This window comes from Notothenia rossii (assembly GCF_949606895.1).
Source record: "Notothenia rossii genome assembly, chromosome: 2".
NCBI classification, from domain to species: domain Eukaryota; kingdom Metazoa; phylum Chordata; class Actinopteri; order Perciformes; family Nototheniidae; genus Notothenia; species Notothenia rossii.
Genome location: NC_136904.1, coordinates 24,955,545 through 24,973,038, shown reverse-complemented (window position 1 = coordinate 24,973,038; position 17,494 = coordinate 24,955,545). Strand labels below are relative to the sequence as shown.

General features: G+C 39.5%; 1 protein-coding gene across 3 annotated transcripts in view; it reads left to right on the top strand.

The window, feature by feature from the left end:
- Positions 1-11,009, top strand: part of scml2 (Scm polycomb group protein like 2) — a 32,234-nt gene extending 21,225 nt beyond the window's left edge. For 2 of the 3 annotated variants that reach the window (XM_079662478.1, XM_079662479.1), the window contains exons 8-14: positions 2,771-3,090; positions 3,400-3,529; positions 3,667-3,873; positions 6,699-6,872; positions 7,574-7,804; positions 8,033-8,187; positions 8,798-11,009. In XM_079662478.1, coding sequence (XP_079518604.1) covers positions 2,771-3,090; positions 3,400-3,529; positions 3,667-3,873; positions 6,699-6,872; positions 7,574-7,804; positions 8,033-8,187; positions 8,798-8,923 — 1,343 coding nt within the window. In that variant the 3' untranslated portion in view covers positions 8,924-11,009. The remainder of the gene's footprint in view (positions 1-2,770; positions 3,091-3,399; positions 3,530-3,666; positions 3,874-6,698; positions 6,873-7,573; positions 7,805-8,032; positions 8,188-8,797) is intronic. The other variant, XM_079662480.1, reaches the window with a different exon arrangement.
- Positions 11,010-17,494: the final 6,485 nt, after the last annotated feature.

Genomic DNA, 17,494 nt, shown 5'->3' with positions numbered 1-17,494 from the left:
TGGAATTATATAGTCATGATCAGAACCATATGTCCGGTTGGTTACATGCTAGGGATGCCATGGTAAACATTTTGAAGCTTTTTGGATGGTCCAATCAATTCACTTTTTTGGAGTTTATCTAAAAGGGGCATATTTTAAGTGTTTCCCTAGATTATTGTTAGGTTTTTTAGCCAGTATACAACAATTCACATTTTACTCACATCTTCCAAACACAGCGGTTGAGTTTTAGAAATGTATGCATCTTTACTACCACACCAGGCAGACATTGTTTACTATTACATTCTAAAACAGTACAGAAATGATAATGTAATGCTAATGCAGTGTTTACAAAAAAATACATATCTTTTTAAATCTATAACTGTTAAGCATGTAGAGCTGTATTGCCTTTCTGATAAGTAAAGTGAACATTTTTTTGCAAAACCTTTGTCAACAACTATTTGTTTATGAAATGTTTAAAAAAAAAAAAAAAGTTGAATTGAAGTCAAGTGACGAAAGTCTCTTACAAAACTGTTGGCTGTATTTTGTGGAGACATTTGATAGAATGCTGCATGTATGACGACATTTATAATATATATATTTCATCAAATAGTGCAGCCATAAAGCACACACAGTCCTAAGTTTGAGTATTACTATTAGTATACATTTGATATGTTTTTACATCATTTATGAGAGTTTTTCAGCTACAAGTATGGTTTTATTGTCTCGTGCTTTTACATTTGTTTTGTCTAAATGTATTTATGCTGCTTTTTATATATTTATTGATGTACAGCACTTTGGTCAACTATTTTGTTATAATGTGCTATATAAATAAAGTTGGATTGGATATTGCTTTGATGAAGAGCTTGAGCAAGTGGACACAGAATATTCATGACGCTGTCAGACGGACGTAAAACATTTGAAAGTTGTAGTAAAAAATGCAAAGATGATTAGTTTGTTTTACTTTTTATAAAATGTTAAGCTCAAACCCATCATAATGTGACATTAATCACCAGTGTGGAAGTTGAACATGTTGCTTCAGTGGCTGTCACATTACGTGAATGGATTAGACTTTCTTTTTTTCAACAAGGAAAGATCAGAGTGGGCCCCCAACTCAGATTTCCCTTGGAGAGTTAAAACCCGCTGATACTGATTGGTACCCTGCAAATCATTTTTGATCTGCCTTTGTAGGGCTTAATCCTGCTAGCTCGGTGAATACGCGTGCCACTGTGCGTGCAGGTTGGTATTTCTGTTCCTTTGCTCTCTGAGCACGCTTTTTGTGACCGCTCCTGGTGAGCGAGTGAGACCTCACCCTCTGAAGCAAAACACTGCTCTATAGACGGCCACTTTCACTCATTTCCCAATCAAGCAGCTTTCAGGGTGCCCCGGCTGGCCCCTTAGAGAATACTGTAAACCTTCCTTAGTGTCTCCATATTGCCTCAGTCAAGAAGCTCTAATGAAAGCCCAGGCCCCATGAGAGCCTCCACATGCACTCTCAGGACGCTGCTCTCACCAAACAGTTCACTTGTATTGAAAGAGGAGAGGCTTATCTTTCTCTTTTCCTCAATTTCCTTCTTTCACACAACCTCTTTGATAATTATGTGATCATATCACAGAGTCATGCAGGGCTAATGAGGACAGGCGGGGGTGGTGTAGCCACTGCTTTTTTTTCCTTTTTCACAATACCCATTTCCTTTTTTCTCACTTTATTGCCACTGTCCTTCTATTTTAACACCTACGCTAATGGAGATTTTGCAATCATATTATTTTTTTGTGGAGAGACTTTTAAGCCTCCAAAAAAAGAGGTTGCTAGGTTGTTTTCTGAGGTATTCTTCATGTATTTTTATTGTATAATGTGCCATTGTCGGACAAGGGATGGCACACACCATAGCTAAACTTGAACCTCGTCCTAGAATGCTGGATTTTAAAACCAATGTCTTACTGATATACCTGCTAGGCTGATATTGTCAGCCAATTGTAGCTTTTCACAGATACATCGACTAAAGTACTCATCCACCTTTGGAAGTTCTCAAAATGTGACAACCTACATGCAGAAAATGGTTGCCTGTGTCAATATATTGACACTCCAGTATAATGGTGTCTATGTAAGTGAGCAAACGAGTATAACAAAGTGGCATTACAGTCCAAAAGGCAGGTTTTGAAATGGCGTTTCCGAAGGATTCTTATCTGATACACATAATGGTTGGATCAGATTTTAAACTCCCAATTGACCAGCCCCAAGAATCCAATATCTTCTGCTGTATGTGGGAAAAGGGTTCACATCTTTTCACCATAATCACTATTTTTGTTGGGTTGCTGGAAGCAGAAGTTTTAAGGAAAAGTCTAGCAGGCAGATCTCTGGGGGTTTGTGACTTTTGACTCTGATTTCAGCGTAAGGAGGGGCCAAATACAAAGGACCTGCCAATCTCAGAGGACTCAGGAAAATCAAAACAAATCTCCTCTGCAGAACCACACAGTTATTCATTCCCCCTTTGTGTTTCTTCTGAGATTTATTTTTCCTTTTTTGAAAATCTGTCTAAACACTGAACACAGTCTTAAGGGTGTAAATGTGACATTGCTAATAATTTAGCAAAGATTATTCTCAACACATGCCTTTGTTTGAAGCCCATATTATTGTTTTTGAGCTGCAGATTTCAAATGTATTCAATTAGAAAAAGTCCAAATGAACCTGTATTAATCTTTTATGATGATCTTTAGCATCTTTGATGCATATTACAAAAAGAATAACAACATATTTTCTCTCTCTCTATCTCCATAATCCCATGTTTTACAGTTACGCTCCCTGGAGCACTGCTTGTTCCGGTTGCTTCCACCTCATCCTCCCTCACTACACGTCGCTCCTCTTCCAACTGTTCCTCTTCCTACATGCAGACCTCATACCGACTTCCAAACCCCTTGCCCCCCCTCCCTGTGCGCAAGGGGGTCCGTGGTCGTCGTCCCAAATCCCTGACCATTGCTTTGTTGAAGGCAGCGGCTGAGGCTGCAGCGGCAGCAGCAGTAAATGGAGCATCAGCGAGTCCTGTCAGGACGAGCTCTGAGGGTCCTCTGGCCCCCAGACCACACAAGAAGCGAGGGCCCAAGCCTCGGAACAAGGTGAGATGTCACCGCGCTGTAATCTGTTATGCTGCGGTCCAGTGACCCCGTCATCTTATGTTTATAAGTATTATGGCAGATTTGATGTAGAGGAAAAAGGGTCAGAGGTGCATTGTTTAACAGAGTTAAGATTTAGAGGATGTTTATTCATGATAAATGAGGAGCTTTGCGCTAGAAGCTGCAACATGTGCTGCAGGGCAGTTTGTGTGTAATAGTCAAAGTTTTAAAATACACCTTTAATAAATCATTACTAAACGTTGTGGGTTACAGAAAGTTAATGAAAAAGAGTTTGTTTGTGTTTTGGTTCAGAGAAAGCCAGGGGTGTTGAAATCTCTGGGGACACCGGCAGTTACAGCCCCCCCTCCAGAGACCAGACTAACCCCCGGACACGCCTCAGCAGACAACAACCATAGCAACAGCTCAAATGTAGTTTGCACAGGTAAGATAACAGACTGAGCCTCATGTGTACTCATATGTTCACTATCAACCACTCTTTCTAGCTGGATTTAAAAGTCAACAGTCAGAATTCAACTATGTTTGGATTGGTACAATTTTCCCTCTCTTTGTTTATTCCAGTGTGTGTCTATGTGAACAAGCACGGGAACTACGGCCCGCATCTTGACAGAAAGCTGGTGCAGCAGCTGCCCGACCACTTTGGGCCGGCTCCAGTCAACGCAGTGCTGCAGCAGGCTGTTCAGGCTTGTGTGGACTGCACGTACCAGCCCTCAGTGATGCTGTCCTTCCTGCAGAGCCAGTCCCACACAGGAGGAGAGGTCATCAGAGGTAAATACAGTACCACACCACAGGATAACCCCTCTGACTTAAAAAGTCTTAAATTTGATAATCTGAATTTAAGGCCTTAAAAAGGTCTTAAATATGACCCAAAAAATAAGAGAGGTCTTAAATATGATTGAGTAGGCCTTAAAAATGATGGGATTCTAAAGGTACTTCTGTTTTGCGATCGCGTCTAAAATGTGTTTTGGGGAAAATGTCCGGGCTGCAAAGTAACCAGTACGGTAAGAGCCTTTCATTTCCCCCCAACAATTTGTATTGAAATAAATCAACATGGAACCAGTAATCACTAACTTTGTTTCCTCCGGCCCCTTATCAGAGAACACCCAGCTAGTAACCAAGCAACCAAGCTTCAGCTAGCGGCAGTCAGAAACTCATGTCTCTTCGAATCTACTTACAAATTAATATGGGGAAGTGTAAGTTCAACCGTATTTGGTTGGAAAACATCGAATATTGTGCTTGGATGAAACCAGTGAAGGGGAACGTGTTTGAAGCCCGCCGCACCTTTTGCAAATTGTTTGTTTTGCTAATGTAGCGCTAGTGGAGCGTTAGCTAGTGCAGCAGCTCCCGCAACAAGACCGGGGGACCTCCGGGCGACGTTTGGGTCTACGTCAACCCTAAAAGCGGAGGTGCTGTAGACGCTAAATACCGTAGCTAAACACCAATCATACAACAGCAACGATGAAAGATTGTAGCCAAGGCACCAGAGCTCTGAATATAGCTCTTGTTACTCTCTCTCTCTCTCTCTCTCTCTCTCTCACACACACACACACACACACACACACACACACACACACACACACACACACACACACACACACACACACACACACACACACTAGGGCTGCTCAATTATGGCAAAAATCATAATCACGATTATTTTTTGTCAATAATTGATTTCACGATTATTAAATACGATTATTCATTGACTTTGAAAACATCAATTTATTGAGCTTTACAAATAATAATAATTTGAACAGTATCTTTTTAACTGTTGATTACCCTGAACGTATAATTCAACTGAAAAACCAATTCAAAAATTAATTAAATAAATGATATATTTAAATAAATGAATATCAAAATAATAAATACCAATAAACAAGATCAACACATTTTTTTGGAGCGCACTTCCACAAGCTACTAAACATATATAAATATGATAAATAAAAATAAATTAGACTCAAATTAATTAGATTAAATATGTTGTAGTGCACTGTCACAACCTAGCAAAGCTAAATAATAATTTTTTTCGATTATGTTGTTTTTGTAATTGTGGCAGGCCAAAATTGTAATTGCGATTTAAAATACGATTAATTGAACAGCCCTAACACACCTACAAGCACACAGAGACACACACGCATACACACTTTTTGGCTAACACAGTTCTGTACTGTTATGCTGTTATGTTCAGTTATTGTTCTTATGTTGAACATGAATACATTTACTTTGTAAGTAATTATGGGACGTATTTCTAATTTCATAGTAAATTTTCCTTCATACTTTCTTGCCGTGAAATAGGTCTTAAATTCTATTCAAAGTGGTCTTAAAAAGGTCTTAAAAAGTCTTAAATTTGAGTTGGCGAAACCAGCAGGAACCCTGTTGTAGGTTTACAATGTGACACAGATATATTGGCTATTCTGTCCGACTGAAAGTGTAAAACTCTCATATGCTCAATATGAAATTAGATGAAAATATCAAATCTCATGTTTGAGAAGCAAATTATCAATTGTTGGGCTTTTTGCTTAAAAAAAATATGATTTCCACTTTTAGCAATTTATTTGTAATGTTTTAGTAATTCACTATTTCAACATGTTTCCGTTGGAAGTAAGAGCACATACATGCACACTGTTACATTCATATTTGGGACATTTGACTGAGCTTTAACTTAGCACTAACATGTGGGAAACAGCTTGAGCCTGGCTCTCTGCAAAGGGAATAAAATCTGCCTAGCAGCACCTCTAAAGATCATAAATTCCACATGTTATATATTGTCTATTTAATTTATACAAAGTGTAGAAGTGATTGTTTCACCTACAGTAACACAGCAGGCTATTTGTTGGACTATTTCTTAATTGTAAGCAGTAACTTCCTGTACTCTCTATTGGTTGAACGCCAATTGGTCCCGGCCAAGAAAAATTCCAAATAGTACACACACTTCAGTTTTTGTAAAAATTAAACAAATCAAAAATACCTAAAATAACCTGCCAGCTTTGGAGGTGCTGGTAGACGGATTTTGTTATCTTGCAAAGAAGGAAGTGTTGAAATATTACTTAGAAAAAATCACTTCTTGAAAATCAGTGCTGGAAAAATGATAATATATTCCTAATGCCATAAAGCATGGATTTGCAATCAGACAGGTGAAATTGGTTTAAGCACTCACACATGGGTCATGCATGTTGCATGTGTGTGTCAGTTTGTATGTGTGCGGGGAAAGAGTGGCGGAATAAAAGACAGGGCCTGTGGCAGAAGCTGATGTGAGCCCTGTGTCTCTAATCAGAAATGACATGTGCGGCTAACCTGGTTTTGGATGCTGGGATTGGGTCTCCCTTGGGGGGCTGGATTCGGAGAGGTAGGGTGAAGAGGAGGCGGGGCAGGGGGATTAATTTGTGGAAGCTTGGCTTGGGTGGGTGTTGGTGGAAGGAGGGGTGTTTGGTGCAGTGTTGGATGGGCTAAAAAAGGTGGGTTTTTGCTTCTAAAGGGAGGGTGGTTACCCTAAACCATCTGCTGTTTTTCTTAAGATGTGAATGCATACAGTGTGTATGTGCGTGTTTGTGTCTTTGTGTGATGCTAACAGCTCTTTGTGTTGTACCCCTCAGTGCGGTCAGAGCATGGTATCCGCTATGTGAAGCTGCCCTCGGCCTCCAGTACGTCGTCTGTGCTGCGGTTCTTGGAGAACATGTGCCAACATCTGGAGAGTGACAGTTTGTTCAGCTCCCAGCCGTTCAGCTCCTTCGGCAACAACACACGCTTCTACAACAGGACCAAGTCAGGTGGGCAGAAGTGTGGACAGAGTAACTGTAAACAGGGGCTGGTGCAGTAACAGTGAACGTTTGAGTCAGCTGTAGGCTCACTTACTTACTGTGAGCCATAATATCTTGAAACAAATTTTATATATATATATATATATATATATGATATTTTCTAGAACAAAATTATTTTTAGTGACTGATTATACAATTATGATTTCTTTTCAACCTTTGAATTTTTACGGCAGAACTGGTCCCACCTAATTTACACTAGTTGTTTTTGCACATTGCAAAGTGATGTCCTTTCAACAGTCTATCTGAAAAGTGGAAAGGTTAAACATCATTTGTATAATCACTAAATAAAGCTAAAGTTAATTGTCTTTTGTCAATGACAGAATTTGGTAGATAATAAGACCATGATCCCAGAGGGTGAATGGTTGATTTCTGTTAAGATCTAGATCCATTTATGAATTTTGAAATTATATATTTTGTAGCAATTTCCTTTGTTTTAAGGGAGGATTTTTCAATATGAAAAATGAATGAACTGGTGTGTTTTGATCTTAAGGTTTAGAGCACTGTGAGATCTTATCAGAGGCATGTTCTCCAAGCTCTTCCTTCATAAGTTGGTCACGTTATGGCTGCGTTGTTCATGGTACAGTTCTTTGCAGCATCTTTTTGTTTGTACACAACATTAACAGTTTCTCTCTTTCCTTTTCTTGCACCAGAACCACTATCCCACCCTGAAAATGGCCTGTCTAAAGAAGATTCAACAAAGGATGCTGCTCCCAGCACCCACCCCTCTCACACAACATCGGACTACAGAGTAACAAAGAAGGAGCGGCCATATTACCCCGGACACTCGCACACGCCGCCACCCCTCAGACGCGTCAGTTCAAACCCCACTGAGCTTGGCCAGATGTGTCCACCCAGACGAGTTGAGGGTAGGGTTACTAAATGTAATAATGACATTTAAATACAATTATTTATTTATATTATGATCACATTTATTTAAATGATGCCCTTAAAAATGGTTTACATTCAAGAAGAGGACGGTGGTTGCTCGGTTGTTGAGGTTTAGGCACAACAATAATTTCCTATAAACCTTTTTAATTGAACCCATTTAAATTACTTCTCTTACAAAGAGAAGGTATAATTGATTTGTTTTTTTTGCACTCATTCTCCAGCCGCTAGCTCGACGACAGGCCCAGACCACGTGAAGCAGGACAAGGAGGGTTCGGGGAGCGACACCTCTTCCTGGTCAGTTGACGATGTCATGCGGTTTGTCCAAGAGGCTGACCCCCAAACTCTCGGCCCGCATGTTGAACTGTTCAGAAAACATGTGAGTATGTCATGGATATGAGCAGTCTTCTTTGTCAAATTGGTGTTTCACCATTTAACTTAAAGGTCACCTATTATGCAAAATCCACTTTTTCATGTGTCTCCTATGTGTAAAGACATTTGGGAAGTTTAAAAAAAAAAAATAGATTCTCTCTCTTTTTGTCCTGATCCATCTTTATAAAAACTGGTCTGAAAATGAACTGATCAGATGTTGGCCACATTGTGATGTCACTATGTTTTTTTGGGTATTGCAACCATGAGCCAATAACCAACCAAGGTAACACCCGCCCATTTTATCAGCTGAATCTCGTCCTAGAGCACCATTGCTTTGTTTTAAACCAAGCCAAGCTGCCAGCAGCAGCTCATTTACATTTCAAGCTACAGACACAGAATCAGCACTTTTGAAACAGGGCTGAATCAGAGGGGTTTATGGAATGCTACAATGCACAATCTGTTTGGTATTTTGAGCCAAACACTTCAGAGACATGTTTTGTTTATATTTGAGACCTATACTACTATACTGTTGAAAAAGAGTATAATAGGGGACCTTTAAAATGATTCTGAAAGTATGTGTTGGTAACGTGTCCCCCTGAATGATCCCCTCTCTGCAGGAGATCGACGGCAGAGCTCTGATGCTGCTGCGCAGTGATGTCATTATGAAGTACATGGGACTGAAGCTGGGCCCGGCGCTCAAACTCTGTCATCACATTGAGAAGCTGAAACAGAGCAAACAATAGAGGATGAAGGAAAGCTTTTTTCCTACTGGCAACCAAACCCACACAAAACACTTATTGCTCTACACAGGGATTTCGTTTAAAACCGCCTGACCCAGGGTCGTAGCTACCATTGAGGACATTGAGGTAAAGTCCACTGTTTTTTTTCTGTAGTTGGAGAATGAAGGGAGTTTGAAAATACAAACTCACAAATGATGGCCATTTATTGAACTGATTTGATAATTTTTTCACTTTTACAAAATGTGACAACTTTTGGCCAAATACTTCCGTAATCTTAAAAGGTCCCATGTCATGCTTTTCCGGTTATTACCCGTCCCCTTGTGTGTTATGAAGGTTTTTATGCATGTAAACGGTCTGCAGAGTCAAAACCCCTCAAAGTACACCCTGTAGCGAGTAAAACTCTAACACAGAAAATACCTCCCCAAAACGTCTCATTGGAGATTTCTCATTTTCCAATATTTTCTTCCTGGGTATCGCTACTTAGGGATACCCAGTAGCTACGCCCAGAGCTATGGCCGCACCCTCTCCCAGCCTTTCACGAAACAAAGCTTCCCAAACCTTTCAGCGATTCATGCCGGATATGCAAAGCGTAGGGCACTGAAGAACGATGCTGTTCCTACTTTGTTTGGACCAGCGGGAGACTCGGGTACACAACCTTATTAAGTATTCATTGTTGTTTGTGCATTTATGATGTTTAAAACAAACAAGGTATCTACCACGACTGTTTAAACGTTTTTCGGGCTACTACGTCTTTATTAGGTCTTTACTACGTTGGGATCGCAGAGAAATGCTCTCCGCAGACCCATTCTCACAGCGTTATAAACCTTTTTCTTACTCAATATCAAGCCACACTTATTGTTTTTACTTCGGCTGTGAGTGTTTGTGTGTGCTCAGGATGAGTTCAGCTTGTTCTCCTGTATCGCCGACACGGAAGCCTATCTGATCCGTTGCAGCTGCGAGCAGCAACGAGCCTCTCAGCTTCACAACCAATCAGAGCACACTGGGCTCAAAGGGAGGGAGGGGGGGCAGGAGCTCGAACGAGCCGTTTAGGACAGAGTGAATACCGGTGAATACACATACTTTACAGAGATGCTGTATGAGAAACCAATGTGAGTTTGGAAAATTGCACAATAGAAATCTATTTTAGTATACCTCAACAATGGAATTATGATCAGTAGAAATGGCCATGACATGGGATCTTTAAGTCCTGGATAACAGAGTGTGCACCACTTACATTCTGTCTTATTTTGGAGGAAGACCTTGAAGATCAGTTCCTGGAGAGTTATTTCTCTTTGTTTATGTGTGTTTCGTGTGCTGGAAGACACTGAAGTTGAACATTACAACATGAGGACTGATGAGGCTACATGATTGTTTTATTCTTTAACAGTCTAGCAATTAAACACGCAGGCACAAGATGTAGGCCTACAAAGACTGAAATACTTTACTTGTTGACATTTAATTAAAGTCAAGGCCTCTAACTGTTTAGTTGCAAAGTGCTCCTCAGAGAGTGGGAGGAAACTGTTTTGTATAAAGTCAAGCCAAAATGTTTTTTATATAATTTTCTATTGTAACAAAGTGTAAAGCGTAAATGTAATCACATTTTTTCCTGCCTGAAATAGTTTTTGTGCACACCATCAAATAACTACCTACAGGATGATCCTGTGTGGGGGTAATAATTCATATGTTTCAAAGTATGTATCTGTTTTCCATGGCACAGATACTAATTTTCTGAACATTTCAGAACCATTTAAAAACCAAATCATGTGTGTTGTAGCTGCATTTCACACTGTTGCTCTCCTGTAGCGGTGACAAGTGGAAACTTTACTTGAAACTTGCTTTAATTTCAAACTCAGGTTTTAGAAGGGGTTGTTTCATAGAATATGTTTTACATAGTTAACATTTTGCATTTATTAAGACATAGACGGACTGCACAATAACCAACTATGTATATTTGTATGCCTTGTCATCTATTACCGCCCTACAGCCTTTCATGTGTACATGTAAACGTGTTTTTACTGTAATTTTGAGAAAAAATGTTTGACAAATATGTTTGAAATGCAATCATACAAATAAACATTTGTTTATGTCATCTAAATGTTTGCTGCTTAAATAGACTCATCAAGAGTTTTTCACATGCTATAGAGTTGACCGTTTAAAACAAGGAATGTCCACTTTTGACACATCATCATCTGTTGAGTATGTCTGAGTAACAACAAAACCAACCAAAGAGGTTTTTATTTCTTGTCAAGGACAGATTATCCAATAATTCATAAGAAAAAAGCAATCCCACATTCATACGGGTTACAAATAATTGTAGGCTATGTAGCAAGCTTTTTCTATTTGCTTCTGTAACCAGGTTGAAAATAACCCTTACAGTCAAATTTAAAACAAGATCAAATAAAATATCTAGTTAATGCAAAGATAACGATTAAAAGATATTTCACAACGGTTTAAAAAGGGAGAGGGAGTGTGTGTCAGAGTGGTGGCTTAACTGACAAAGTCGCGGCACAGTGTAAATAAAAGTTGACAGTTTATAGCAAATTAGTATGTTGTTAGTGTCTCAAGATTATCAACTCGACAGTCTTCATATGGATTCTTTTCTAAACTGACACGCTCTCTGCAAGGAACTGATTACCTTTCTACTCAGAGTTTGTCCCAGAGTAATCCACGTGTATTAGCTTGTTAGCAACTGAGTGTTTGCATTCATTAATACAATGAATGGACTCACAACGTTGTAGCTAACTCAGCTGGCGTTATTGGCTTCAGTTCGGGTTTTTTCGGCATGAAAACCCTGAAGACCTTTATCAGTTTTGCTGCAAGTTGGTGACAGTGAGGAGTTTGGGCGGTGTGAAAAGAGCCGGTGTTACAGTATAAGTTGAGTCATGACAACTGGCGACATTCTATTATTTTCGTCATAGGAATCCGGGGCGTGTACATTGAGGACCCATTGTTGACTTACCAGGAAAGAAACATCGTTTGTCGTTTACGTTCATCTTTTGCTATATCTGCCTCCATAGGATCACTTTGATGCACATTCAGTACTCGTATGTGAGGTTGTGGGGCAGAGGCCGATATCGTGACGCTTACAGGGAGGTATCGAACATTTCAAAGTAGGTGACTGTGTGGATGCCTGTTCAAAACATTGCAAACTTCAATAAATCATTTAAATTATATATTTGTGTCGACTTTCATTTGTTCATCGTTCTTAATGTGATGTATAGTAGCTTTGATAGCTGTCCATACCTTCAGACAGCCTAAAAGTAAAACACAAGTTGTTTATTCACAGCCTGAACGCTCATCGAGATGACTGGATCAGTCATGACAACTTGTGATCAGCTCCGATTAAATTGTGATATCAATTCTGTAGCTAACCTCCAGGGATCACGTTTATTTTATGAAATACCTGTATCCCTCTCATCAGAACACGACTCTACACTGTGCAGGAAAAACAATTACATACATGAAAATAATCTTGATGCATGGGAATTAAACACACAAACTAACAGATAAATCATCAGAAGAAGGCAGAGAGGAAGTAAATAACAAAAGGAACACGGAAGGCAGACAGAATTGCTTAGACACGGGTGTCACATGAAATTTAAAGGTTCTGGAAAGTTCCTTATACAGATTCCTCATGAGATTTTTATATCTCATGAAGTCCCTAAGTGACACACACTGAACAGTCTGGGGTCATGGTCCTTGTCATTTGCTTTTGTCTTCCCATAACAACATGTCCAAGATGTCCATGTGTCAGGCTAAAACATGTGACAGAACTAGCTAGATTTGGAAAGGTTTTTTGTTGCTAAAGTTAATATTCAAGCCATTTAAGAATAAAAATGCTTACATGACATGTCATTTGTTAAACATTAAGCTGTCTTCGGCTCTTTTCTGCTGTAACAAATGTAAATTTCCCCTCTGTGGGACAAATAAAGGTATTCTGATTCTGATTACATTTAACCTGTTATGGAAACATTTCTTGATGAAATTGATATGAAACAAATGCCATAAATATTGCTGTGACACATGGTGTCACATCGGGACTTTAACCCTAAACATTCACAGTAAACCCGGAGTGACATATATGCACAATTAGAAATATGAGTATGGTCTGGTCAGTTAATTTAGCTGATTCAATTATATTTAGTTAACATATGCTTTATTCTTCAATTCATAGTATGTTCAAACAAATGCAAACCAAAACATCATCCTTGTTAATTAAGTTATAAATAAGAGTTACTTTACCATTAAAGCCCAGATATTTGACACTAGGGGGGGTTACTTGTCAGAAATGTGTCTATTTAGTCTAAATGACGTTCCCCTTAATTTCCCCAAAAGTAGAAATGGGTCCGGGTTCTTATGGGTTAAACGTATAGGCTTAAAGGCATAATAGAACTACCGTATTATATGTATTCAACTTGTGCCCCGCTGGACTTATTTTTCTGTGGTTCACCGTTACTGTGACATATCAATATAGCCACGGAAGATAGTTTGTGTGTTTAATTCCCATGCATCAAGGTTATTTTCATGTATGTAATTGTTTTTCCTGCACAGTGTAGAGTCTTGTTGTGATGAGAGGGATACAGGTATTTCATAAAATAAACGTGATCCCTGGAGGTTAGCTACAGAATTGATATCACAATTTAATCGGAGCTGATCACAAGTTGTCATGACTGATCCAGTCATCTCGATGAGCGTTCAGGCTGTGAATAAACAACTTGTGTTTTACTTTTAGGCTGTCTGAAGGTATGGACAGCTATCAAAGCTACTATACATCACATTAAGAACGATGAACAAATGAAAGTCGGACACAAATATATAATTTAAATGATTTATTGAAGTTTGCAATGTTTTGAACAGGCATCCACACAGTCACCTACTTTGAAATGTTCGATACCTCCCTGTAAGCGTCACGATATCGGCCTCTGCCCCACAACCTCACATACGAGTACTGAATGTGCAGCAAATGGATCTTAGGAAGGCAGATATAGCAAAAGATGAACGTAAACGACAAACGATGTTTCTTTCCTGGTAAGTCAACAATGGGTCCTCAATGTACACGCCCCGGATTCCGATGACGAAAATAATAGAATGTCGCCAGTTGTCATGACTCAACTTATACTGTAACACCGGAGCTAAACCAAAGAACCGGTTCTGAACCTGAAAAGCTCTAGCACGGAGCTTGAACCGGAGTTGCGTTGGTGTGAATGAGGAGGAGTTTTGGACAATACCAGAGAGCACGCCGTCGCTGGACACCTTCCCGCCACCGTTGATCGCCATCTGAGACTCACGGATCAGTACAGCTGCAGTTTGGAGTTGAAGATGTAAGGTATCGCTCTGGTTTTATTGCTCATTTGAGTGAAGAAGACAAATAGTTTTGACTTTCAACGCTCTCAAGCATCACATCAGGCCTGCAACGTGAGGTGTTTTATTTCATTTTATTTGCCAGCTTGTGTGTGTGAGTGTGGGCCAACTGAGTTAAAGAGCAACTTCCAGGTTAAAGACACCTGTGAATAAATGTGTAGGAAAATGATGAATACACTAGATCAGGGGTCTCCAACCTTTTTTAGGATGAGAGCTACTTTCAAAAAATAAAACAAGTCGTGAGCTACTTTTACTCCTCTTTTTTTGTTTTTTGCAGTGTATATATTTAGCACATTTTAACATTATTATATGCTTACCTTTAACCTTTGTGTGCTGTTTGGGTCTGTGGGACCCGTTTTCAGTGTTTACTAAAATAAAATGTATGCAATTTAATTATTTTAACCTGCTTTATTTGGGGGCATGCACCCCTGGGAAGATTTTTGTTTTTTTAAAGTTGAAGTTAAATGCATCAATCTTTGAGCACAACATGAATTTATGGATACAGCTCTCAACACTCATATGAAAGGGAGCTGTATACTTTTCAATAATCCAAACATCTTTAGAACACACAGGGAGGCGTGTGGCGCAGTGGAGTAGTGCGTTGGTGTTCGGATCAGGGGAGCACAGGTTCAAACCCCGCTGCAGTCAGCATGTGGTTGTGTCCCCGGGCCAGACACTTCACCCCAAATTGCTCCTGTGGGGATTGTCCACAGTATTGAGTATAAGTCGCTTTGGATAAAAACATCTAACAAGTAACATGTAAAGAATATGATCACAACCAATAACAAATCATTTAAACTTGTTTATTTTTATCTTATTTAAGTTAGTATTCTTTATTTCTTTATGCATATTTTACTAATCACATCATTTTAAACTTTTTTTTTTTTTACTGTCTTATAGTACACATTGGAATGATTTCTTACTTTATTTTGTACATCTATATTAAATAGATAAATGTGTGCTCTCTCTAGCTCTCTCTCTCCCTCTGTCTCAAAAAAAGAATAAACATATTTGTAAAGTGGGGGGACACAAACGGGATTTTGAAGAGTGGGGGGGACATGTCCCCCCTGTCCCCAGTGGAAATTACGCCATGCGTGTGTGTGCGTCAAGTGCAATAAATATATATGCAAGTTGCAACACACACAGAGTAAAACTCTGCCCCTCATGTGCTGTATAGGCTGGCATGACTAGGCTGTGTTCAATGGGGCTCATGTGTTGTGTAGATTCTGCCAGAAGGAAAATCACGGTTAAACTCCTTATGAAGCGGTGAGCTGCCGCTCCACATTGCTTTTCTTCCCGACTGCAACGCTGGTCCTGCAAATCAAGCAAGAACGTGATTGGTCGATATTCATTGTGGGGGTGGGGGTGGGGGGAGGAGGGGTGTTAGATAGATATAAAGTTGTAGTAAGTAGATAGAACTCGCTATGATTGAGGTTTCGTTTATGCATAGGGTAGATTCTTTTAATTACATTTCTTTTTTTGTTGTGTGTATTTTTTATATGTTGGATTTGCTTGGCGAGCTACTTATTGAGAGCTTGCGAGCTACCGGTAGCTCGCGATCGACGTGTTGGAGACCCCTGCACTAGATTTTCCAAACAATATACAGAAATATACACTACAGTGACATCTGTCGTTGTTTTTGTAAGAAATGTTCACTTCCGCATAAAAAAGCCTCGGCACGTGACCTCCTGCGTGTGACGTAACATGGGGGAAACAAGGGGGAGAGCGGCCGGTGTAACGTATTAATAAACATGGGTCACAATGCTAGTTTCGACACAGAAGAAGTTTAACATGAATATTCGAATGCATATGACGGACCAAAACCTTATAATTATGAGCCTGCTAGGCGTCCAAGAGACCAGGAGCAGCCAAGGATTAGAAGAAATAACGGCCATCGGAGAGAAATTGAGCTGTGGTGTGAGGAGAACCAGTGGAGAACTGGGAAGCTATCTTGTTGAGTGACCGGCGTTAGCTACAGAATGTTAGCTAACGTCACATCACAACATTGTGAAGTTAGCTATCAGAAATCAGGCTATAACTAAAGTAGCATTGATAATATAGTAACGTTACTGGCAGGACTGTTGATACTGATCCATAACAGAAACTAATGCGCAAGTATCAGCCGTATCTCGCGTTACCTAATGCAACTCCACGCTATGTCTTACGGTGTCGTGTACCGGAGGGGAGAGAGAGAGAGCAGCGAAGGGGGGGGGGGAGAGAGATGTAATACGGTTTCCTGATAAAGCTGTGGAGAGTATGTGCTGCAGGGAGGTGGATGCACAACGCACCCAGGAACGAACGCTAGCTCCGGTCCTTTTCCCGTGAGGGAAACTGTGGACTCGATGTCCTGACGGGCTGGTATTTGTGCAACCTGCACCATGATTACAAATGGTGAAATACAATGTAAAACTACCGAAAAATACCAGCTCACTAAAACACAACCGCTCAACTCAACGCAACTACTAACTATACCCGCGGTCAGAGAGCGGAGATGTTTCCCCTGTGTGATGTAATATGACGCGTTTGACGTATGACCTTAAAAAAAAGCAATTTTTAAGAGCAGAGCTCAAAATTGCTCCTTTCCCTCTGAATTCCTGCCCTTATGTCTCGTAAAACATATCAAATCCTACATTCACTTTTTTAATTGTAATTTTCAAGCAAGTTTTAAGCATAAATGTAGAAAAAAAAAAACTGCAAGATGCTCTTTAAGTGTGAAATTGTATTCAAAGGTGACAATATAATATTTTGATATGATTAATAATTTCCAGTTAAAGGGATTATTAATCAGACATTATTGAAGGTACATTCTGACTGTGTATTTCCTGTTTGTTCACAAGTATACAGTACAATAATTGAGATCTCTATTTCTAAAACTGATTCCAGTGTGATATTTGGTGATTTATATCAATAGAGGTATTTCAACTAATGTGTTTAAGGTAAGTGTCATTGTGCTCAACACATTTAAATATACATTTCTTTTATATATCACTCAGCTAAATTGTTCAGTATGTATATGTTATAGTAGAGTAGACATAATCTAATACTAGCAAAGTTACAGTACTTAAAGGTGGTTAAAGGGACTCAAGATAACACAAAGGATACATTGGTAAAATATAAACAGGATCATTTAAGAGAAATAAGACAACATTATCTTATGTATTCTTCATTGTAAATTAGATTGATTGAGTTAACGAACTCAGGGCCCTTCCCTGA